This window comes from Amphibalanus amphitrite, unplaced genomic scaffold (genome assembly GCF_019059575.1).
Source record: "Amphibalanus amphitrite isolate SeventyFive unplaced genomic scaffold, NRLGWU_Aamphi_draft 000173F_arrow, whole genome shotgun sequence".
NCBI lineage: Eukaryota > Metazoa > Arthropoda > Thecostraca > Balanomorpha > Balanidae > Amphibalanus > Amphibalanus amphitrite.
In genome coordinates this window covers 474,189-499,602 of record NW_024881668.1, presented here as the reverse complement: position 1 = coordinate 499,602, position 25,414 = coordinate 474,189, and the positions used below count along the sequence as shown (strand labels likewise).

The 25,414-nt window shown below is 45.9% G+C and overlaps 1 protein-coding gene across 7 annotated transcripts in view; it reads left to right on the top strand.

The window, feature by feature from the left end:
* The window catches only part of LOC122383774 (longitudinals lacking protein, isoforms A/B/D/L-like), a 61,155-nt gene that overhangs the window by 20,154 nt on the left and 15,587 nt on the right, over nucleotides 1-25,414 (top strand). For 2 of the 7 annotated variants that reach the window (XM_043370529.1, XM_043370525.1), the window contains exon 6: nucleotides 12,881-13,805. The exons of 2 other annotated variants lie outside the window; for them this stretch is intronic. In XM_043370529.1, coding sequence (XP_043226464.1) covers nucleotides 12,881-13,140 — 260 coding nt within the window. In that variant the 3' untranslated portion in view covers nucleotides 13,141-13,805. Of the gene's footprint in view, nucleotides 1-3,236; nucleotides 5,956-6,862; nucleotides 7,835-12,880; nucleotides 13,806-25,414 lie in introns of those variants that run through there. 3 more of the 7 variants (XM_043370531.1, XM_043370527.1, XM_043370523.1) reach the window with 3 other exon arrangements.

Genomic DNA, 25,414 nt, shown 5'->3' with positions numbered 1-25,414 from the left:
CGTTAGCGACTGGGAACCCACCAATAGAAGGGCTACAGTGAAGCAGAAAACATATTCGATAGCTCTTTCAACGCTCTTTCGCTAGCTTCGCGTCATATTTCATCTCCGGTCTATGTTTTGCCCGTAGAAGGCAAACAGCTAACTGGACAGATTCTGCCGAAACATTTGCTTTGCAATAACTTTAGATTCCGTGAATTTGTATGGTATTTACATATGTTGTCTTGTCACCACCGTGTTTATCTCTTTGAGACTCGTCACATGAGTTAAAATGTGACCATTCAGAATTAACGTTAAAACGACCTCAGGTCAACGTTATGTCCTGATCGAAAAAGGACCTCCTGCTGCATATGAATGGATCCGTGTTGTTGAGCTGAACAGTGGGCCTCGTGTCCGAATAGCTAGCGACAAAACAGCTAGTGCCATTTGAGCTAGTACGTTTGAACTAGTGCCACAAAAGAGCTAGTGATCTAAAAGCTAATGTTGAAATAGCTAGTAACTCATAAGGGCTAGTCCCAAGGAGAGCTAGTGGTGCAAAGAGCTTTGAAGATACCTATTACAATTACTTTGAAGATACCTACATTGGAAGGTAGGGACGGAGGGGGCAGAGGAGAGCACCAAATTTCGGAAAAGACATGTGGAATGAATTCGCAATGAAGAGGGAATGCCGAGGAACAACAACAAAATTGAAGGGTGGCACAGGGCAATCCAAAGGAATGGTGGACTCGCTACTCCCGTCACTTTGGCGTTTGCTGGCCGCGATTCAAAAAGAAGAAGCGCTGCAAGCTGCCGAACCTTACAAATTCAAAGCAGGAAACGAAGTTCAAAAACAACAGAAAACTTTTGCCGATATAAATAAACGAATTAAGGTCCTCATTCGCCGTCTCACAAAAGACATCATAGACAGGCAGGAGTTTCTTCACGGAGTTGGATACCTACAACATTTCGATGAACGTTTGAGAATAAAATCTGAGTCGTATATTTCTGTCTTTTTCAATATTACGACCTTTTTAGTGACCGATCTGATCTGAACTGAACTTTGCTTATAAAATCCCGAAGAGGTACGGCGTGAGCCGATCTACTAGCCCTTTAGAACACTTGTCATTTTGCTCCTAGCGGTTTTGTGGGACTAGTTACAATCGCACTAGCTATTTTGTGGCACTAGCCCAAATGAGCTAGCTGAAACAACACTAGCTCTTTTGTGGCTAGCTCATTCGTATGGGAATCGAACAGTCAACACCTTCCAGGTGCTGTCATCGCTCTACCGCGTCTTCGTCAAAAGTTGTAGAAAAAAATGCTGGTGGCCATCGATGGACATTTCCACTAATGACCTTTCGAGTCATCACTCGCTATAAGTTGCACCCTGTCCCTGGCAATGATTAGCTGATTTGTCATGGCTCATTTTGCGTTTCTGACGAACTTTTTCAAAGCAGGAGGCTTTCGTGCTTTTTCTAATTTCTCATTATTTTCTAATGATGAGGTCACGTATTTGACCTGCCTCCAGATCATAGATGTAAATCCTCAGAATCATGAATTGCTGACACGTATAACCCCATACATTAGGTATACAGTGTACCAAATTTCGAAGTTATGGGAGAAAAAGCTACAAGAATGGCGAGAGGGGAAAGTTTGATAGAGGTATACCGTATAACTGAACTTGACATGGCGACCTAACCTTAAGTGACCAGTGATAATGTTTACGCAAGTGATGTAGGTAGGTATACCTACCTAATAGGTTATACCAAATTTCGCGGCGCTGCGCGCCGATTTGTTACACGCGCACACACACACACCTACGCACGCACAAAACTGGGAAGTGTGGCAAAAAAAAAACACCCCTACCCATCGGGTGAAGACTAGAAACCCGACCCCCCCACTCAAAAATCCGTGGCGACGCCCCTGGAGCAGTAAATAGTAATCGTCACGCCATGTGTGGATCGATCATGTTGTAAATAATACATGCATACATACATGGATACATGCAGATTGGTGTTCGTGCGCCCAGGAAACCCAAGAATCGTCGTTCTTAACTCTACGTAAATCAATTTTTCGAAGGCTATGCACGTCGATGCACGTGCCAATCCACATGTCTGGCGCATTTTTATTTCATTTTTTTCATTTTTTTCAAATTGCATGTCGTTTAAAAATTGCTCTGCTAGGCGGAATATGTTGAAGAATCTAGCCTTGCCCAACGGCCCTGTTTTGCGGTTTGTGGTCATAGGGGCACCCGGACGAATTAGTATTTAAAAAAAAAAATCAGTTAAAACCTCGTGGCGCAATAACTTCCAACCATTACGATGAAAGCCAGACGAGCGCTGGGAATAAATGGGAACTTGCAAAGCACATGACAGCACGCTTTTGGTGAATTAGTTTTCATGCTTTAATTACATCGGTTTCCCGGCGCGGCTGGCCTTGGTGGAATAAACACTGTCAACATGAACTAGCGCATGCAAGGTACACTAAAGTGTGCATAAAGTGTCCCTTTTCGAGCGATTCCAAATTACTTTCGAGTGAGAACAAAACAGTTGTAGTGCTGGTAAACGTGTCACCCGCTCCACTGGGATTGGAGGGCACTGAACTTATTCTCAGTAAGCTGATACGAGCGTTCCGTCATTTTTTCCTTGTAGTGATGCTAAACAAATGTTGGCAGCACAGATCGGACATTGGAAAGCATCGGCCGCGCATGGGAATATCACCATCAGTTTCAGTCCGCAGGTTATCGTGGATTTAAATCGATTCACCTTATCCTACGTTCGCCCAGTGCGGTCTTTTCCGAGACTTCGGCAGGTATGTTGGAAGAATCCTTTCTCCTTCAATTGTCTTCCTATATCTTGGGCTCTTCTAAGTCACCTTTGTTGCTAGTGTTTTGATCACTACGAACAGTAACGTGCTTATAGCTATCCTATGCCTACAAACGCGCTGTTTCTTTCCATGCTGCGTTTCTCTGAACGGTTTTTTTCCCATTCTTGCAACCTACTTTCTTTTCGGATCCCACATATCTGCTCTTTTACTTCTGACTTATGTATGTTGTGCTTTCTTATGAAAGCACATCTTTGTTTTGTGTTTTCTGCTGCTCAATCAATAGAGCCCTCCTACTGATAAAGCCCAGCTGATCTACGTTTATCATCTTATCTCTCTCAGTTGGCGCCAGGTAATTCTTCTGACCCCACCTCTTTCACCAGGTGCCTGTTTCTGACCCCAGCTCTTCCATCAGGTGCTGACCCCACCTCTTTCACCAGGTGCCTACGTCTGCGTGGTCTGTGGCAAGCGCTATCGCCACCAGATGTCCCTGACGCTCCATCGCAAGGTCCACGAAGGGCTGACGATATGTCCTCTGTGCGGCACCGTCTCCAGCAAGGTCTCCCACCTGCGGAGACACCTGGAGAACGTGCATCGTCTGGAGCAGGAGCAGATCTATCGGCTGGTGCCGAGCGTCAGAGCCAGGTCGCTGCCGCAGGCGCCTGCTGGCGTGGACACTGGACATGGAGATGGAGAGATCGCGGGTGCCCAGAGTCGAGTGTGATGGATCGGGTGTGGCGAGGACGGGTTACGATGGGGATGGGTAGTGTGGTTTGGGGATGTGTGGAGTGAAGGAGACAGGCGACTGGGGCTGTGGACTGCCTGGTGTGGGAGAGAATGTGTCACAGTTATGTGTCAAAATGTGTCAGAGTGAAGGAGACGGGCAGACTGTGGGCACGAACATTCTGGTGCGAGGATGAAGTGAAGAAAACTCTCCAGATGGTTACTGGACAGATCCTGGTTACCGTCAGCCTGGTGCGATGGTGTTTTGGAGTGGGGAAGTTTTGGAGTGGGGGAAAATTTTCCTAATGTAAAATTTTCTTATATACTTAGAACTTTCCACTTGACAGTAGTTATTTAACCCTCGCCCCGTTGGGGGGGGGCCATTTGGGCCCCCCCTGTGGTTTTTCCTGAATAGCAAGAAAACGGCGGCGCGCAGCGCCGCCAAATTTTCAGTACCTTTCCGGGCATCAATTTGACACCTTCACACCAAATTTCAAGTCTTAGGTCACCTTAGGTCAGGAGTTATTGAGGTCAAACTGAGGTCATGTTCGAGCAAAAATGAGCAAAAAACATGCAATCTTGAAACGCTCACCAAATCTACAGTTATCAAGCAATTTCAAAGTTCTTTATATGGTCTAATAGACAAAAAGCGGCGCTACAAAACTGCTATCTCGGATTTTCAAAATTTTGGGTTTTTGACCCAAAAAATTTCAAAAAATTGATTTTTTTAGAAAAACTAAAAAAAAAATCCAAAATTTTTCCGAATTTCGAAAAAAACCGGAATATATGTGATAGTCCCTGCGCTCTTTTATATACATACCAAATTTCAGATCGATATCTCGTTTTTTGGCCAAGTTATAGCGAAAAAACTGTTCAAAAATGATGACGTCAAATTTTTGAACTCAATTTTTAGCGATTCTAGACCTCGTACGGCAAAACAAAGACCATCATTGAACTCCCCGTGACGAGCTGCATCGATTCGATACCCATTTTATGCAAAAATATCAACTTTGAAATTTGACCTGACCTTGACCTGACCTTGACCTGACCTTGACCAAAACGTGACCTAAGCTGGCCCCAAAGGCTGCCTGACCCACATAATCGCATTTGTCATGTAAAATGGACCATAAAACATGTATCACACGACACTTTCATATTGTGACCCCCCAGTGACCTGACCTCAGTGACCTGACCTGGTATCAGTGACCTCAACTAGCAAAATATGTGTTTGAAGAACATTTCCCCATCGATGATTTTCAATGAAATGCATTTTACTCGATTTTACAACGCATTTCTTGAAATGCCTGTAAACGGTGAAAATTGGACCTTTGACCTGACCTGTGACGTCATCGGTTTGACCTAGGTCAATAAAATTGGGTCACAAGGTAGTTCCCTGATAGGGCTATCCAACACCGTTTGCCGCTTGTCGCTACGTTGCGTGGTTCTCGAGATCTTAGGGGGGGGCCAAAATGGCCCCCCCCCCAACGGGGCGCGTTGCTCGGCAGAGCCCAACGGGGCGCGGGTTAAAACGGGGGTTGACACAGGACAGGCTGTGGTGCACGAATAGTCGGGTGTGCGGTGTGCTGGTGACGCTAAGGAAAGGCGAGATGGAAACGTCTTTAGTCGTGACTAAGAAGTAGGTATTTATACCCTCGGTATTTGGATTCATTGTCGGGTTCTGTGGTTTTGAGATTAGAGAGATTGAGATTAGAGAGTTTTTTTTCTGGGGAGGGGAGGGGATTTTTCATTTTGGGAAGTACTGCATAATGATGATGTAACGATGCGTTTTATATGCTAGATGGAGCATTTACTTAGGTTCATGGATTAATGGATCATGGTTTTAAATGGATCATTTAATGGATCATTTACTTACATCATAGTAGAATGGTGTGGAAGATAGTTTGTTGACTATCACACATTTTTTGTCGGAATTATTGAAGAGCTTTATTTTTGTCGACAAGAGTTGTGTTCTCGTGTTCTAAAGTGAACTTGCTCACGTTTTATGGCGTGGTACCTGCTTCACCAATAGGGCTAGTATATTCTGGTATGACAGTTTGACGTTTGTGAAAAGCGATAATGTGCACATGTGATATGTGTTCACATTATCGCTTTTCACAAAGGGCTAGTATATCTGCATATACCTAACAGTTCCAACACCATACTTTTTATACTCGTATGTTAATAATTTTGGAAAACAGTGAGGAAAAAGGCAGAATTTGGCTGCCTCGTATCTTCATGTAGTGATAAAGGTACGACCCTTACTTAATTATTGTGGTCACTTTTTAATGATGATATCATTACAGTGTGCTTTATCGTTTCAATTGAATATTGATTTCGTATTGTATTTCTTTATCTTCAGTATGTGACGCATATTTGTTTGCGCAGAACTTCAATGAGATATGGTAACTTGATGACAAATACATTTTTGGTCAATTCGCCGTCCAGGTTTGTGATGCACAATCATCTTTTTTTAGGCAATGAAGTCTTATATGTTCCTGTTATGGTGCAACTGCAGGCTCAATCAGGATCAACATTTTCACCGTTAAAAATGAATTATGCCTACACGATAGTCTGATTGTCAGTTCAAAAGCCACATAGTTCCAACTTCATGCTTCATCTGCATCAGTTATATACCTACCATTGGTATCGTGAGATAACAGGTTGTACAGGTTTACTTGTCAGTGCTCACGTGAAGTCTATTTTAATTTTAATTTTAAAGCAGTGATGTTTTCTACATTTCTTTGTCTTCAGTGTTCTGCTTTAGCATCACTTTTCTGCAAAACACGTTAATGATTCTGTACCTACATTCAACCATTCACCTTTATCCTGTCTACTCAAGTTTGTTGCATCGATGATGTTTTTATTCGCCGGTATCCTTCTCCTTTCCGTATAACTGTAGTGATTTTCTCTCTGTGTCGCTCAGCTGTTCTGAGGAGGGAGGCACCCTGAAGGTGATCACCATTTTACCGATCTGAGGGGGTATCACCCGCTTTCGTACTAACTCTTTCCCGTTACGCTGAACACTTGGACATGAACAGGCTTCCGCGGTTGGACTTTTGCACCGAATGGAGGAAAGAGGCTTTGTCGGCTGCTCGGATAGGTGTTATCCGCTGCACTTGTGTGCTGCGTGTTGGGACAGGTTTGCCCGCAATGCTGTGGAGGATTTCCTCCTATGGACACCTTGTCGCTAAACTGAGCAGGCTTTCCGCCCCTTTAAAGAACTCGTATCCGTTCGTATCCGCCTCGCTAATGAAGACCTTTGAAGACCTTTGAGTGAGTTTGTATCCGCGCCCCGGTTGAGACCTGTCCTCCGATCTGAAGAGGCTCCCTCCACTGGTTGCAGGCTCTGGCGCCGACTTCGTCTGCACGCTCTGCGGCCAGCGGTACCGCTCTCATCGCTCGCTCATGTCGCACACGAAGCTGCATCAGGGACTCACTGTGTGCCATCTCTGCGGCAAGGTCTCCAACAACCGGCCCGACCTGCGGAAGCACTTGTCGATGGTGCATGGATTGAGCAGTGAGGAGGTACAGGCTTACGTGCCCGATGGTAGAAGACGGGGCACCTAGGAAGGAGGAACCTGAAGAACTGCTGAGTCTGATAGACGAAGATGAGGTATGTAGAACAAATGAGGAACCCCGTGGAATTCTTCGACGGAAGGAGACTTGTCTCGTAGGGGAAAGACGGAAACCCTGAGGAACTCTTACGGCCCATGTAAGAAGATAAGTCTTGTAGGAGAAGGCCATGAGGAACTATTTGATGGGAGATGAGAAAGTGCACCTAAAGAAGCAGTCTGTGTGACTTGAGTGGCTTAGAAAAGACAAAACGTCGCTTGTTGACGACAAAAATTACAATCAATTACTGTATTGACCTTGCAAAGCGTTGGCGATGATGAAACATGGGCTAAGATTCATATTATAAAAGTTCGGTCATTAGACCTTTGCTACCATTGTTAACCCGCGCCCCGTAGGGGGGGGGCCGAAACGGCCCCCCTTGTCCTTTTCGGTCGATATCCCCTAAACGGCTGGAGATATCGCCACCAAACTTTCAGGACCCCTCCGGGCATCAATTTTACACATTGTGACCAAAAATTTTTTCCAGAGGCTGTGATAGGTTGGCCACAAATGACGTCAGAGTGACGTCATGTTCTGTCATTTTCGACCGAAAAAAGACCTTCGCGAGAAGACCTGTCAGGCCTACAGCTTTGAAGATACAGAAAAATGATCAAGACATAAAAGGTGTAGAATTGACAGGGCTACAAAACTGCTATCTCGGATTTTTGAAATTTTTGAGTTTTGATCCCCAAAAATCAAAAAAGCATTTTTTTTTGATAAATTAGCCAAAAAATCCAAAAAGTTTTTTGAGTTTCGAAAAAACCGGAATATATGTGATAGTACCTACCGTCTTCTATCTACATACCAAATTTCAGATCGATACCTCGTTTTTTGGCCAAGTTATAGCGAAAAAAAACTGTTCAAAAATGATGACGTCAAATTTTCAAATTCAATTTTTGGCAATTCTAGAACTCGTAGAGCAAAACAAAGACCACCATTAGACTCCCCGTGACGAGCTGCATCGAGTGGATACCCATTTTATGCAAAAATATCAACTTTGAAATTTGACCTAATTTGACCTGACCTTGACCTGACCTTCACCAAAACGTGACCTAAGCTGGCCCCAAAGGCTGCCTAACCCACATAATCGCATTTATCATGTAAAATGGACCATAAAACATGTATCACACGACACATTCATATTGTGACCCCCGGTGACCTGACCTCGCTGTGACCTGACCTGGTATCAGTGACCTCAGATAGCAAAGTATGTGTTTGACGAACAATATACCATCGATGGTTTTCAATAAATTACCAATTTACTCGATTTCACAGCACATTTCTTGAATTGCCTGTGAACGGTGAAAATCTGACCTTTGACCTGACCTGTGACGTCATCGGTTTGACCTAGGTCAATGAAATTTGGTCACAAGGTAGTTCCCGGGTAGGGCTATCAAACGCCGTTTGAATTTTGAAAATCGGCCGGTAACTTTCCGAGATCTTAGGGGGGGGGGCCGAAACGCCCCCCCCCCCTACGGGTGGTAGGGTCCGCCGGTAGCCCTACGGGGCGCGGGTTAAGTCGCGGAACGCCGTGGTCTATTGGCTAACCTGACTTAGGAAGAAAGTCAATCTTGAGCAGTTAGAGCAACCCTATAATGACGAAAATGTTGAGGCTGATAGCCAAAGGCTAATGTTGATTTAGCTGAAGCTCGGAGTTTTTTTCTTTTCTTTTTGTAAACAAACCAGCACTGCAGAGTTTCGATGTCGTCCTGTTGTGACGGAAGAAATCGTGGCCTGAAAATCCAGTAACTCTTGTAAGAAATGCCCAGTGACGTGCTGGCTGGACAATATACGGACTGCTTTAGTGTGGTTGTGTTCTTGGGTATCTTTCGTATGCTGGTCGTGTTTCAACTAATTTGGTGAAAATCGCTTCCAGCAAACTGATTACTGCTTAGGTTGTGGGCTGACGTTCTTGCCACTTGCTTTTGGAGCGGTGTATCGAAGCGTGTATCATGTACGAAACGTGTATCATACGAAACGTGTATCATATAACCGTGGAGTGTTTGGTCAGTCGCATCTGTCGAACACTTCGTTGGCGTCATATTAGTGTCTTGCATTGTATTATACTGAATGGATTATGATGTAGGTATTACATCATACATTATCATGCATTAACTGCGGACTAGGTCGTTTGCTTAGGCCAGCTGTGAAGTGTGTGATTCTGCGTGCCGTCAAGTACGTAATAATGCGTCTGTTGTGAAAGTTTCACTGTTTTAAGGAGGACCGTTAGCATATTACAGACCATTAGCACACCTTTATTTTTTTACTTTGACCATGTGTTTTCCATGCGTGTACGAGAAAATTCAATACACACTTCTGCATTCATGCTGAAAATAATGTGTCGCGTAAACCTGGCGTCTGAACCGTCCATTTCTACTTCCGTCAGGTAACAGGTAAAACAGGTTTATGGGTGCACAGACGTGCACAAGTGCGCGTGCAGCAAAACTTGTCAACCAGTTTCACAATGCTTGGTGAAGAGCAGCACAAACCTTTGCAAGCAGCAGCCCAAATCTCTAGTTTCATCGCTGTGGTTCTCCTGGAACGACAACAAACACAAATAAAACTCCCTCGTTCTTATTCTTAACGATTGTCGACCACACCAACGCTGTGCAATACTTGGCCCTTTTTGGGAGCCTGGCTTCCAGCTGTGCTGAGGATGGAGGATTGAGGACTGAGACACTCCCAGGTGGTGGAAACCCTTTCACCGAACTGAGGTGGCTATCGTATCTACTAGGTCTTCACCGTTCCGTGAACACTTGAACACTTGAAGACTTTCCCGATTCAGTCCTTTTGGGAGCCGGTGTTGTTGTGATGACCCCCTGTCGACGCCCCTTGAATACAAATAGATCACCTTCACTATAAGCTTTTTAAAAAGGTCGCTGTAGCCCGCGCTCCCCTTTAGTTTTAGTTTCTTTTTCAGCAGTGGCGACAAATTTGTCATACTCCGTGGAGCATTCCTTAAACATTTTTTGGCGAGTATAAAACACGGTTAAACACACCCGATCAAGACTATCCGTCCGATGATCACGTTACGACGATCTACCCTGGCTCCAGACGCATAATTCGCCCGCGGTGTGTGCGGTCAACATTCCACACAGGCTCCTGTTCTGTGGCAATAAGCATCCTCATTGCCCTCGGTGTAGTGAGAAACAGTTTTACATGTTATAGAGTTTTGTCTGGGGCTTTACTGTATGCCTGGCCTATTCAAATACATTAGCCTGAGGGGTGTGGTAATAACTGGTGTAAGCAAATTGACCACGGTCAAAAACGAATTACCAAGTCAACATTTTGGGATGTCCTCGTTCAAAAAACGGCTAAGAGCTTCGGTCTAGACAATTATTTTATCGTTGGCATTCAGTAAGGGTGAGACTAAATGCTTACTTCGAAATCTAAGCTGCGTTGCGGCATTGGCGGTTATGTGCGGCGTGTATGCCGCATGATTAGTAAGCGGCGACCACTAAATTAAAAACTCAATAGCTTTGACCTGTTTTCAATGGATAACACTGCATACCAAAAATGTCCATCGCTCTCGTCATAGGATATTTAGATTTAAATAACTAACTTATCTACATCATTGTTTTGAACCAAATTAATACTCAGCCGCGAACGTATAAGGTATAACCCCTTGCCGTTTCGCTCCTGATCAAGCTAGAGCTTCGCGGAAAAAACGAGCGTGTTGCCCGTGACGAGAGAAAGCCGATGATACCCAATTTTAAGGTCCTAGGTCATCGGTTGATCTTCCAGGTCAGGTCAATGACCCAAAAGGCGGGAAAATTGGGACCTGTTAGAACGTCGTAGTGTGGCTGCTATGGGGTTTTTCGGGGTGCTGATCACGAATATCATGCTAGTTTTGATCACAGATGATGTCTTCATTCATTTAGGCCAGGTCGGGTTAGGTCAGGTCAGGTCAACCAGTAGAGGTCCTGCCAGGTATTTGTAGTAGGTGTCAACCGCCTGTGACAGCCTCGTAACATGTTACGAAGGCACCAAAACTACTTTGTAAACGTTCATGTGGTTGCTTAATTCGAATTCAGCTCGAAAAAAACTGACCTAGAAACATGTCAAACTCGAAAAAGTGAACCGAGGTCACCAAAGGTCAATGACCTGACCTGACCTTCAGATGACCTTGACACCCACCCTAATGCATGGGGGCAACATCATATCACATGTTTGAACGCTTGAAACCACGAAAAGACTGCAAACGCGCTGCTAATGCGAGCCGACATACGCTGAATCGCGGTTCCGGCCAAACATGGTCTCGAAAAGTAGGTCACAGGTCAAAGGTCATTTGGGTCAGGGTCATGAAATTTTCAGGATGGGTGTTAAATTGATCAATGCGAGGGTACTGAAAGTTTCGTCGCGATCAGCCGCTTTTTAAGCGAGTTATTCGCGAAAAACCTTAGGGGGGTTGCATCAACCCCCCCCCCCCTGTGCGGGCGAGGTCATGTTTTGATAGCAAGACTGAAACAGACTTTTTTGGGTAGCCAGGAAATCGCATGCCAGAGCCTATTCAAATTCTTTGATCGGCCTTTATATGCACCAATCGCATACAGGTACGGGATTTAGCATACGATTTCCAGACAATCGAAAGACTGTTTAGAGACAACAAAGGAAGGAATGAGTGAGTTAAGTTGAAAGTATTAATTTGGTTCAAAATGATGATGTAGATAACCTAGTTATTTAAAGCTAAATATCTTATGACGAGAGCGGTTGGCATTTTTGGTATGCAGTGTTATTCATTGAGAACCGGTCGGAGCGTTTGAGTCTTTAATTTAGTGGTCGCCGCTTACTAATCATGCGGCATACACGCCGCACATAACCGCCAATGCCGCAACGTAGCTTAGATTTCGAAGTAAGCATTTAGTCCCACCCTTCAGTAAAATACATACCAAACTCGGCCGGTGATAAATTTTCAAGACCTCAGTCCTTACTGATTTTTGAACTCGGCCTTCGGCCTCGTTCAAAAATTCAGTAAGGACCTCGGTCTTGAAAATTTATTTACACCGGCCTCGTTCAGTATTATATAATATCACGACATATTCGGGGACTGGTATGTGTCTTTTATCTAGTTGTCATGCACTTTTTCTTAACTATTGTTATATTTTAATGTTAGATAGGCATTTGGCGTAATATTTTGGCCTTTCAGCTTAATTGTGAAAGACACCTGTCTAAGATGTGAAAAGGAGATAAGGAGATTGGACAACCATGAGACCAGACTGTCGCTATTTACCTCACATCACCGTCTCAAACATTGAGGTCGCCAGTAGCACTCGCCTTCAACGCTACATCCACCAGTTCTTGCTTTTTTAACGAAAATGTGTAGGTAATCGCTTTATCAAACAAAGGAGGTAACAGACACCTTCACCAGCTAACAGGTCTACATATATTTCGATCGATCTACATATATTTCTTATTTTGCTGTAAGTATCAACTCCTTATCATCGCCGTCAACCAGAATCCAAGATGTCCCTATGGGCCAATTAGGTAAGATCTTCAATGCAGCTTCTGACATCGTCTTCTGCCATTTTCTGTCATCGACGAAACGCCTTCAATGCATTACCAGCAACCATGATCATAAACGTTGTCATCGTCACAGGGGAACGTTGCAGCAGGGGCAAAACGAAACCTTTGTAAAAATCATCATCATCATCATCATCATCATCATCATCATCATCATCATCATCATCATCATCATCATCATCATCATCTTGTTTAGCATCACCTCTAACCGGCAACCCCTCCTCCGCAGGTGGCGGCTTCCCCTGCGATATTTGCGGCGCCGTCTACCAACATTCCGGCTCTCTGCGCAACCATCGCCAAGTACACACGGGCCGCACCTCCTGCACTATTTGTGGACACGTCTTCAGCATCGTTCCCTCCCTGAGGAGACACCTGAAGGCGGTGCACGGCTGCTCACAGCAGCAGATCGAAGATATGGCGCCGACGCGACCGTCAAGAGTTCCCCTTGAGGACACCCCGTCGTCTTCTTCGAAAAGGCCTTCGTTCTGATGCGGATGTCCGTCGTCCTCGTCGTCTTTCGGAGAGACCTCGGTCTTATGTGGATGTTTGTAAGGCGGAAACGAGATGTGTCGGTTTGGTGTAGCGTGCATATTGAACGATCGAACGATCGAAAAGACGCCCCCCCCCCCCTCCACACACACTTTCGGGAGTCAGTGAAGAAGAGGTTCTGTTTGGTAGCACGTCCTATCTTCTTCTGGAAGTACCTCGATTTGACGTGGCTGCTGGGATGGTGATATGATACTAGGTTTGGTGTGTGAAACTCCGGGGAGGGTTTTGTTTGATACCATGCCCTCGGCATCCTCTACCAAAGGGACGTCGCTCTCCTGGTGTTGCTTGTAAGTTGGTGACGGGGAAGGATGTCGATTTTGGTGTCTGATCGAAGAGTGGCCCTGCTTCTCTTGTGGAAGACTTCAAGGATGATTTCGTTAGGCTCAAGGAGGATTTCGTTGGATGCCATGTTCTTGTCGCCTTCCGAAAGGACTTCGAGTTGATGTGGATATTTCACGGCGTTGGACGAGGTGGATCAGTGTCAAAGTGCTGTGTCTAGATAGCGGTAATATTGTGGCGTTGGTGGGTGCATGCGTTTATCCTGATAAGCTGTGCGATGATGACGCTATCGATGACAGTAAAAGATAAACATCGAAGTACGGCGATCTGGCGATCTATCATTCATGACACTACCCAGTGAAGTCACGGCGGTCTCAGCTTATTGACGCGACTTCTGAGCGGTATCGAATACGTATAGCGACTGAAGACAGCTAACTTTGCCCATCGATCGCAAAAAAAAATGTGGTGCACAGGGTGTTGACAAAATAAGACATGAACTTTCTGCAGCTTCCTTGTTTTGCTGCTTTGAAATTTGTTTAATTTCCTAGTCCTGTATATGGCTGCTGTTGTTTCTGCTTTTGCGTCCAGCGGCGCCGCCACGCTTTTATGAGCACTACGTACACCCGCATGCAGGTTAGTGGTAGGCTCAGGCACGACACCCAGGGTGGGATGAAAATTTTCCCAAGTTCCAAGGTGCCTATTTATAACATCACCAAAACCTGAAAACTCTCCGGATTCGTCCCACTGATTGTCGAGAAGTCAACATTTTCATTAAAGATAATACAAAATGAGTAAAACGAATGATCTTACAACAACACCCAGCTGACCAAGGAAAGACGGCTGTCCCTGCCGTCCCTCCCTTGGCTTCGAACCGATTGCAGTCTGCAGAATGATGTATGTAGTTACAGTTGCACTTACACTATGGGGGCCTGGGGCAGAAGCATGCCTTTCCAGCCGGCGAGTTTGTGATGGTTAAAATTTTCTTCGGGACCACCTTCATAAATAGCAATTTCGACTGTTATTTGAAAACATTTGTCCAACTATTCTGTTATAGTCAGATTAATCCGAAGTCCTACTTAATCCTTTTGTCTGTTTAGTCGAAATGGCTTGAATACAATAAACAAAACAAAGCAACTCAGATTCAGACTCTATATTTTCATGTTACCTATACACTGCCTTTCTGAAGTTGTAAGACTCCTAATGGATACTAGGTCCTGCAAGGTTCATTTCCCTGTGAAAGCTCCTCTGGGAGTGAGGGCGTTGCGATGCGAAGTTGCGACATCTGAAGACCGTGCAGAGGTTCATTTTTGACTTCATAGGTCAGTGACCTGATCTGACCCGAAAATGCGGTTGGTGTCAACAGATCCGGCTTGATTCAAAGGTCAGGCATGCCTAGCTTCAGTTCTCTTTCACCGGCGTGTTCGGAGCTATCGCGAAAAAAAAACTATGGAGGGGCGGCACCTGCCTCCCCCCTCGGCCGGCGAGGGTTAAGGCTCTGAGAGACCAGTACAGGGCCTGCAAAGGGCAGTTTGAGACGTTTAGATGCCGACTTGGGCCATCAGAGGCTAATGTGGGTCCTTACAGGCCATCATGGGCCCTCAGAGGTCAGTGTGGGACCCTAAAATACCTGCATGGGCTTACCGGCATGGGAAAATACCGGCACGGGATCTGAGGGCCCGCAGTGCGGGGCCCTCAGATCCCATGCCTCAGATCCCATGCTCAGAGGCACCTAAAGGTTAGTCTTGGGACCCCAGAGACAGAAATGATGTCACCAGAGGCCAGAGTGAGGCCCTCAGACGCCGGCTGGGCCCTTGAGGCCGGTTTAGGGGCCCTCAAATGCCAGTGGAGGGCCCTCAGAGGTCAATGTGGGTTCTCATCCCTCAATGTGGGCGCTTGACCGTCACTGAAGGGCCCTCCGAGATCAGTGTAGGACCCTCAAAGACTGGTATGGGAGCTGTTAATAGCTGGCGTGGGTTTCTTGAGCCTCGTGACAATCGAATAAGGGCCAGAGCCCCATACACCCATGGGGGCCCTGCCCATTGGTTGTTTGGGGGGGGGCCAAATGATATGATGGCCCCCTGATTAGCCTTTGGAGGGGGGAAGGGCATGGTCCTGATCCCCCCTTTGCGACCGCCACTGCACTGAAAGTGCGAAGGGGGAGGGGCAGATACCCACAGACATTGCTGGCCTCCAGCCTGTTTGAACCGAGGCAGGGGGCACGGTCACCCTGGCCCCCAGCTACTACGCCTGTGACGAACTATGCCGACTCCAAGCAGATCCGGTCAAGCGTTGGTCGTTTGTATACGCATTCTCCTGCACCTTACTAGTATTGTCTTATTCCTTTTCAGTGCCCGCTCATGTCCCGCGTCTCGTATTCAACAAAATGCTGCCACCAGGACTCACAGTTTTGTCTCTGATATGGTTTCCTTCATTGAGTGAAGGAAATTGCGGTCAATAACGCTGTAGAAACAAAAGGGAATCTTCATTAAAGGGCAGGTTGAGTAGTCGTCAAGTTCTGGTGTTTAGGGTACCGGGTGGTAGGTACTTACAGACAGACACTAAAGTCAGCAAAAAGTGGGGGGGGGGGCAGTTAACATTGCTGCCCCCCCTCCCCACCTCCGAAAGTGGGGGGGCCATGCCCCCCCCCCCCGCCCCCCTGTTCTTACGCCTATGGTCAACGTACACGTCGAAATAAACAACTTCTAGCACTCCACTCTTCTACTCTGCAGATCTGAGATCACTACCACCTTGCTGACCTTGCTACCACCCAAGCCCTATATCATTATGAGCAACCAATCACTTACAAAAGGCCTCTACACCAAGGCCCTAAAACTCTACACCACGCTCGGCGCTTGCTCGGCGCGGTTCATTCCCATGGTTGAGCCCTTTAGACTCTTTAGTGCCCTGGTTGAGCCAAGCCGCCAAGCTTCCTAGTTGTTATGGCAACAAGAGCGTACCTTATTACGAGCGAGCGAGCGAGCGCAGCGAGCGAAGCGAAGTCTTTTCAATATAACGGGAAAATCTCAGTATGAGCGGCCCGGCCCGGCCCGGCCCAGCCCGGCCCGGCCTGTAACGCTTTTGAGAGGCTTATATCTCAGCAACCGCTGGACCGATTGGCCTGCGGTCTTTTTTGCTGGGTAGCCCTATCCCTTCTACCCCGTAATTGACCACTTTTGATGCATCTCAGTGACCGTCGTGGCACGTGCCACGTGAAAAGCCAAGGGTGTTCAAGCTGTTTTGCAAAAGTAGTGATTTTGATAGGCTCATATCTCAGCAGCCGCTTGGGCGATAATTAATTTGTCTTGCGGTAATTTGTGTAGGGTAGCTGCATCCTTTCTACCAAAGGTCGGATACTCTTGATCTATGTGAGTGACCCCCACTGCACGTGCAAAATGCAAAAAGAAGAGCTGCCAAATTTGTTCCCATTTCAATAACTCGGTAATTACTTGGGCGATTTCGCTGAAACTTGGCATACAGGTAGGCACCCACCAGGCAATGCATTCCCATGTGTTGCGGTTAGGGTGCTACTGCACGTGCGCACGTGCAGGGGGCGCTTCCAGATCTCGAGAACGGCTGGGCCGATTGCGCTCAAATTTGGTACACGGTTGGAGACCGGTTAGTAGGGTACCGTGCAAAAGTCAGTTTGGACCCCGTCTGCACGTGCGCACGTGCAGAATGCCGCTTCCAGATCTCAGGAACGGCTGGGCCGATCGCGTTCAAATTTGGCACACCGCTAGCGACCGGTTAGAAGGGTGCTTTGCACAAGCCCGTTGGAACTACCCTCTCGCCCTTCCGCACGTGCAGGGCTCACTATCTCGCTCGCTCGTTCTTCGCCCCAAAAGGCATTTTACTGGTTTTTAAGCAGTTCAAAATGACAAATGTAATTTTGGTATGTCAAAACTGGTCAAAACAAACTGAAGTTTGGTGATTTTTTCAATTAAAAAACTTAAAAAAAGTAATTAAAACTCTTTTTTTAAATAAATTAACTATTTTTCACATTTTGAGCAGTACGTACTGTACGTAGTGGATTTCCAAGTCAAAAATTGCACTACGTACAGTGTTCGTACTGTACGTAGTGGTGGCGGCGCCCCTGTTTGCGTCGTCAGTGTTTTGCGTTCAAAATGTTTTCTGTTATGTAATATATGTGATGTGCTCTTTGAACTTGGAGCTTAGTTTTTGTGTGTGTGTGTGCGTTTTTTTTTTTTTTAGTTCCAATCAGGAACTCTAAATTCACCGTCATAATGAAGCAGCTAACACAATTATCAGAGCGATAAAAGCGGTCACCAGCCCCGTTGATTTTGAACTTATGTGGGAACGTGGTTGTGAGACGAATAAAAACCGAACCGAAATAACTTACTAAAAGAAGATGATTTGATGAAATGACAGTTGTTCCATGCGAGGTATTTGAACGGACAGATATCTCAGACTCAGATAGGTAAACTACCCCCTCGATCATTGGTAGTTTGATAGCTGCACTTTTCTCTCAAGGCTTGGAGTCCCTCATATATTTTCCACAAATAAATCGAATTCTAATAAGCCAATTCACCCGTCTCTCGTCTTCCAGCCGGAGGAGGTTTCGCCTGTGCACTCTGTGGCCGCGTCTATCGAAGACGAAACGCGCTGTCAGCCCACCAGAGGACCCATGACGGTGTGACCACGTGCGACATTTGTGGAAATCAAATCAGTACTGTGCATAATCTTCGTCATCACCTGCGAATGGTGCATGGCCTGTCAACAGAGGAAGCCAAGCAAAGGACAGCAGGACTGGGCTCGAGAAGAACGCTCTGGCCAGCTTTGTAGCGTAGATAACATCATGATCAGCGGGCACAGGCATTCCAGGATGGCGTCATCGGATTTGATTACAACTATACGCATCAACGGATGACATTAACGCGTATCGGGAAGGAAGAAAAAGTCGTTGATTTCGTGGTCTGTCTCGGATGCCTGCTGAAAACAGCTGGGCTTCACATTTTTTTCTAATTCTACGGAGTTCCATTTACGAGAGACAAGCGTCAAGCGGTAGTTGTTCTCTGTGCCTAGAAGGTCTGTGTAGTGTGCAATGTAGCTCCGCAATCTCACTTCATGGCTCCGGTTAAATCAGACCCGAAAGTCGAGACCGAGAGTGATGTATACCCGTGTCCACAATCTAGTCTGTGGAATCTTGGAATCTAATGGAACAATCTAGCCATCAGGGAAGCTGTTGAGGAAAAGTGGTCTCTGGACCTGGGCCACCGACTTCTCGATCAGAAGTGTCCTGAAGTCGGCCACACACTAGTTGTCAGACGAGGTTAAGACTGTTGGGTTCTTGTTCGTTCTGATTTGGGTTAGTTGTTTTGGAACTTGTGTTACTTTACTTGTAATGTTTTGGTTGTATTCGGTGGAGATGTTTGAACAAAATACTTGACCTAATTTTCTTTTTATCTTTAAATGATCTGGAGTCGGACTCGGAGAAAGCTGTTTATGGTTTTGGCTTAAATCTTTATTCAACCCTGTGATAAACATAGTCTAAGACCGTAACGATACAATTAATTTGTGGTAGGCGTGTGCCTGTCCATTGTCCATTTTTTCGTTACGTTTGTAGCTGTCAGAGTGTCAAAGCAGAGAATTCTAACTCCGAGGTTATTGTATATGGTGCTATCCGTGACTAAAGCTCTCGACTTTGTGAACAAGATTATTGATCAGGGCTGTCTCATCCCTATCTCCGTAACGTGTCGTGTGCAACCAATGACGTCACGGCATTGCGGCGTTCTGATTGGGCGGCAGCTCCGAATCGCCCGACTGGTGGTCCCCGCTCGACAAGCGCACGTGCGCCGACTAGGCATTTGTAGTGGCATTGACAGCAGAAAAAGTAAGCTAATGCAGAGCCCTAAATATACTTGAATAGAGTCTAAGCCATTAGTAATACGTAACAACGTCAGATAGGTTTCTTGTTCGTCTTGATTCGAGGTTTTATGTGATATAATTTTTACCTTAGTGTCGAGTCTGTCAGCTATGTGGGAGAGCCCTAAAGTTGGGTCATTTTCCATAGGATTGCATTACAGCCGTCCGACCCTTCGTACCTGTGACGTCACGGAAATCGCTGCTTCGGCCTAATGAGCATACCTTCTATATAGGGCCTTGATTATTGATCAGCTGTTTCTTCTGTTTAGAAGCTAGGAAAGCAGGACTGGTTTGCGAAGTTGTGACCTATTACACAGCCACTTGCTTTTCCCATGACGTTTGACCTGTAAGCAAAGTAATCTTGGTTGGATCCATCTATAAGATGGTCATAGGAATCCTTGTCTTTGTTTTGATGATCTAATTTTCTGTTGCCTCGTTATTTTCGTGTTTCAGAAATACATTTTATTTCTGTCTAGTAATGATACTGTGTTTTTGTATATCGCAAACATGTGCCAGTGTTCAGAATTGTCAACGGAACAGTCTGGCATTGCCAAAAAAAAACATGGCAAATTATGCATTTTCAGTTTTGTATAAAAATAGCAATATTACCTCATGTGCAACCCTGCATTTCCTCATGAACTTTCCACTATATCGAAACTCATTATGTAGACCAACTTTGTCTCGCCTCATTGTTCGAACCACCCCTAGATTTTGGCCAGGAACAAGATTCGACTAAACGTCCTTTTAGAATAACTAAATCAACTTCCCTCCAGATAGACCATGCTTTTGCACTTAGGTAGGCGTACCTGAAGGGGCAATGCTGAGCATCACCGGACCGCAGGCTGTAAAAAAAAAAAAAAACGCAACCGCAGACAACGCAAACCAAAAAGAAAACTCGTCGATATCTCTCTAATTGAGGTTTATTTGCCATTTTGTCTACAGTGCAGGGATATTTCTATCTCGCACTCCTCTAAGATGTAAAGATAAGGTCTCGAGGGTAAATAGCTAAAGATCAAGAGTTCAAGTGATGATGGGTTAATAATCGAACCATTTTTAATGGTTGTTTGTCTATGAAACTTATGAAATAGGTATTAAAACAAAGTACTCTAAATCTATTTTCCCAGAACATTTAAACACAATGTTTAATTAGTTAAGAATAAACTTCAACGTAGAAAGATATAGGATTCCCCATGGCTCACTCGTGGAAGATCGGATATCTTTTCCTCGCTTGTTCCAGCAAAACCTCGCTCATTCGTCGCTCGGTTTTTCAGTAACCCCCTCGGAAAAGATATCCTTAACTTCCACTCGGAGCCATGAAGAATCCTTTATATCGTACACAGTCTTGTCTGCGTTATTGAGTTGCCCTGAGCAACTTACTCGATTCTAACCTCGGTAGCAGTAAAAAACGTTTTCCTAAAATTCGACAACGAAAAAGATTTCCTAAAATTCGGCATGACATTCGACATAAAATTCGATGACACTTGGTGCCATCGTACGGACATTGGAAGCCAGCTGCCACGAGTGACGATACCATGCTACGCTCATTTCTGAAGTCACAATTTTCATGCATTTACCGAGCACAATTTGAAATTGATCATTTTAGTGGTAAGAAATTCTTGGCCAGAGCTGAAGTTTCAAAAACTCGCGTGAGAGCTTCGATAATGAACTTCGAGCCAAACCGGTTTTGAAAAAAAAACGAACTATAGTGGAAGTTGGGGCAATGCCGGAGTTGGGGCAAAGCCGAAATTCGAGATATTTCGAAAACCGTACGACATGGATGCCACCTGTCAGTGATGCTCTGAAGCTTAAGTGATTACCAATCATCGCATGTTTGTTACCAGTCGTCATTCGAAATACTTCGGCTGTGAGGGCGCCAAGAGTGTTTTCAAGGTACGTTTCCTTTGCACTACATGCGTCTTCGAAGCTGCATTTCCTACTCAGTATGCTACCGTTTGTCTGGCCAATTCGGTCAAGTAATCTTCAGCACGTCTTTGCATAAGTGTGCTGCCTATTTGAAATTTATACAGCACGTTGAAAAGTTATGGGCCTGCAAATGAAAGTATGGCTGGCTGGGGTAATGCCGAAAACGTGCAATTACGCGCGTTAAAGCACGCTACGTGAACTTTACCGCTGTAGAATAGCAACGCGTATTTTTAGTCACACAAATTACACTTTTAACCGACACAACGGCCTGTTACCATAAGGAATGATTTACCTGGCCTTTTCTTATTATATCACACAATTATACAGGGTGTAACGAAATTATCCGGACATCGTTCTTCCCGCTCTTATTAGAGAACAAAACAGTCGGGGGCTTTCTCGTTTATTTACCGATGTAGCCACCGTTCATCTTAACACAGTCACTCATGCGCTGGGGCATCCCAGCCACTAGACTCTCCAGCACACTGCTTTTGATCCGGCGCCACGCCGTCTTGACCTGTGTCTCCAGGTGATCCGTGCTGGTGGCGGGTGGCTTCTGATTCACCTCCTGCTGGAGAATAGCCCACAAGTTCTCAATGGGATTGAGGTCAGGGCTATTCCCAGGCCACGCCCCGTTGGCCCAGAAGGATGGGAGGTTCTCACGGCACCAGTCTTGAGTCCTTTTGGCGCTGTGAGGCGGTGCGCCGTCCTGCATGAACACCGCTTGGCTTGGATCGGGCATCAGCGCGCGTTTGGAAACCGGGCCCTCCTGTGCAATCCGGTTGAGCGCCTCCAGACATTCGTTGGCCAGGATGTTGCTCCGATAGTACTCGCCGTTGATGGTCGTTTTTTGGGGCACCACGTGCAGCTGGGACAGCGCACGGTAGCTGAACATGCCCCAGACGTGGAATTTGGCCGGATGCTTCACGCTGGGGACCGTCGGTACGTCCGAGCTGCTGGCCGCCCACACACGGTCGTTTTGGCGGTTCGGAGGATGAAATAGCTCGAACGGTGACTCGTCCGACCAGACCACCTTCCGCCATTCTTCCTCCGACCAGTGCAGGTGCTCTCGAGCGAACTTCAGTCGGTGAGCTCGTTGTTTTTCAGTCAGTTTTGGCGTCCTTTTCAGTTTGAACGGGCGCATGGCCAGGTTGTTGCGCAGGTAGCGGTGAATCATCATATGGGACGTCTTGTACCCTGCCTTGGTAAGCCTTCGAGCCAGTTTTCGAGTTGATTGGTGACGTTTCTCCGTCGCCATCCTGATAACCCTCTTGGCCACTGGGTGAAGGGCGGTCTTGCGGCCACGGCCGGGCTGGGTTTGCAGCCCAAGTCCCAGCTTATCACGCTTCAGCCAGACGTGCAGCTGGCTCCTGCTGATACCCAGCTGCTGGCAGACCATCTTCTGGCTCATGCCGCCATGGACCATCCCCACAGCTTTGCTGCGAAAGGAGAGGCTGTACTCTTTTCTCGTCATTGCTCTGAACGGAAACTGCCAAGTGACACCGGCGGTGGCTCGACCCGTACTGACGGCATGGGTCACCGCCCAAGGTCAGGTCACCCTGGTGGTGATGACCGGAACCATAGGTACGAATTTATCTAACTTCCACGCTCCTATCGTCAGAAAGAAAGAAATGCGAACGGATACGGCGAAAAAATTGATGTCCGGATAATTTCGTTACACCCTGTAACTTCCAGTGTGCACCAAGCGTCCTCAAGCTCTTAAAACGCGTGTCAGCTTTGACGAATTCTGGATAAAATTTGAGATAAAATAGCAAAACATCAATTTCGGCATTCCCGTAGATCATTTCTCCCATTTTCGGCTTTCCCCGCAGTCCGGGGCGACGCCGAAAAAGTCACTTCTTTGATATTTTTAGTTTGTGCGCTTAACGGTATGCGAATTCATCAAATGCGCCTGGTATGTTTGAAAGGCAAAAGACTGGCCTCTCGAATGACGCCAACAAGAATAGCTTATGTTGTCTACCTTGCGTGCTACGGGCGTCAGAAAAAAAGTATTCGGCGTTCCCCCAACTTCCCTCTGTTCCATTTCAAGCTTGCGGCCGAAGTGCCCTGCTGAAAGCTGTGCGTGATTTCTGTAAATACAGCTCTTACATTCAAATGCGCAAATTATTGAGTGGAGGAGCGATCTGGCGAAGAAACTCCGACCTCAAACTTGATATGGAGCAGACATATGGCCTTGGAGCAGACTATAATTATAGTTAACCGGCTTAACGTAAAACTTTGTTCCTGGCCAAAATTGCCAGATGTAATGACCCCCGGCTCCAGACTGGCTGAAGGCTGGCAGAGCAAAAAAAAAGGTTTTCCTTGGTATGGTATGTTCGAATATGATCCTATCAATAATTTAGCAAGCCAACTGGTTTGAAGGCATTCATGTCTCTAACTCCAACTACCAGTTAAACCCGCGCCCCACTGGGGTCTGTGTATAACACGCCCTACTGGGGGGGGGGGGGTATTCATAGCCCCCCCTCCTAACTCCGAAACTACTGGGCCGATCGTCAAAATTCAAACGGCATCTGATAGCCCCGGAAAAACTGTTGAACGAAACCTAATCTCATTGACCTCGAGGTCACCGATGACGTCGCAGGTCAGGTCAAAGTAAAATTATCGATATTTGGCTTGTTCACAATTTGGGCTCTGGCTGCCGTCTTACAAGTCAGATCAGGCTGATTTTTGGTTTACACACTCGTGAACAGATGCTTTACATACCCTCAGGGTACCAATTTTGTACTTTGATTTTCAGGTCAGGGTCAGGTCATCATAGGTCACGGAAATCTTATGTCATAAGTCGGTCACGTGACACATGTTTTATGGTTCATTTAGGCCATAGATTTCGAATTCGGTGCCGCCTGTGTCATTTGAGGCCATTTTGATCTAAATATAGCTGAGGCCAGGTCACTTTCAGGTAAAAAAAGGTCCAACTTCAAAGGTGAAATTTTTCAACAAAAAACATGTCTATCGGATGCATTTTGAGCTCAGAAACACGATGGTGCTATTTATATTGGTGTACGATGTCAAATTCGTACGGAAAAATTGATTTGAAAAAATTAAAATTGTGAAATTTTTGCTATAATGCGCATAACTTGGCCATTTTTGAAGATATCTGGCTAAAACTTGCCAGAGTAAGTCATAAGCGTGTGTTCTATCATATATATTCCATTTTTTTCGAAAAGTCAAAAAGGGTTTTTTTAATATAAAATGCAAATTTTGAATTCTAATATATATACTTTTCAAAATTTTCAAAATTTTGAAAATTCGAGATAAAAGTTTGATAGCGCAGTCCATTCTGAGTCCTTTCATGCAAAAAAAAAGGATCTAGCTCAAAAGCTTAGCTCTTGGGGGCGATTCCCGTGGTTCAATGTTTTGCGTCGAAATCGGCCGAACATAACGTCAATCTGACGCCATTTACGGCCGACATATGATAGATACGAAATTCAAATTTTGACACATGATATCCAATTGATGCAGCCGAAGGTACTGAAAGTTTGGCGGCGATACGTCAAGCGGTTTAGAAGTTACTGCAGAAAAACGGAAAGGGGGCTATGAATAGCCCCCCCCCCCCCCCAGGGGTGGGGCGCAGGTTAACGCACGATGTACACTTAGATACATACAGCCCAGGCATGCATACGCTTACATAGGTACTCAAGATAAGTATCTTGCACATCGCAACTACCTAACTATTCATTCAGTAGAACGGCGAGGTTCATTCACTTAATGAAAGCGGATGCGTTCCTTTTTCATGGCGTGACGTCACGGTGAACCGTTCGAAGGTCAGGTTTAAACGCCGAAAGATCGCGAGTAAACGCGGGTGGTTGCCAGCGGTCTTCATTCAGTGCCTGGTCGAGCGTTCTTTACCCTTGCTAATCTGCATAAGTGACGCATACTCGCCGTCGATTTGCCCACGGTGATAAAAACGTTTTCGTGTGGCGTGGATTATGGTAGCCGCGCGGTAGCGTTTGTACAGTAGGTCTACAAAAAAGTTTTCTCCGTATGCGGGCAGGTGGCGCCTGAGTAGCGCTCAGGCGCTAACTGCCCACTGGTGACCCGCTTACGGCGTGGACTTATTTTGTAGACCTTCTGTACATCCCATTCTGGGATTTTTCACAAATATAAAAAACGG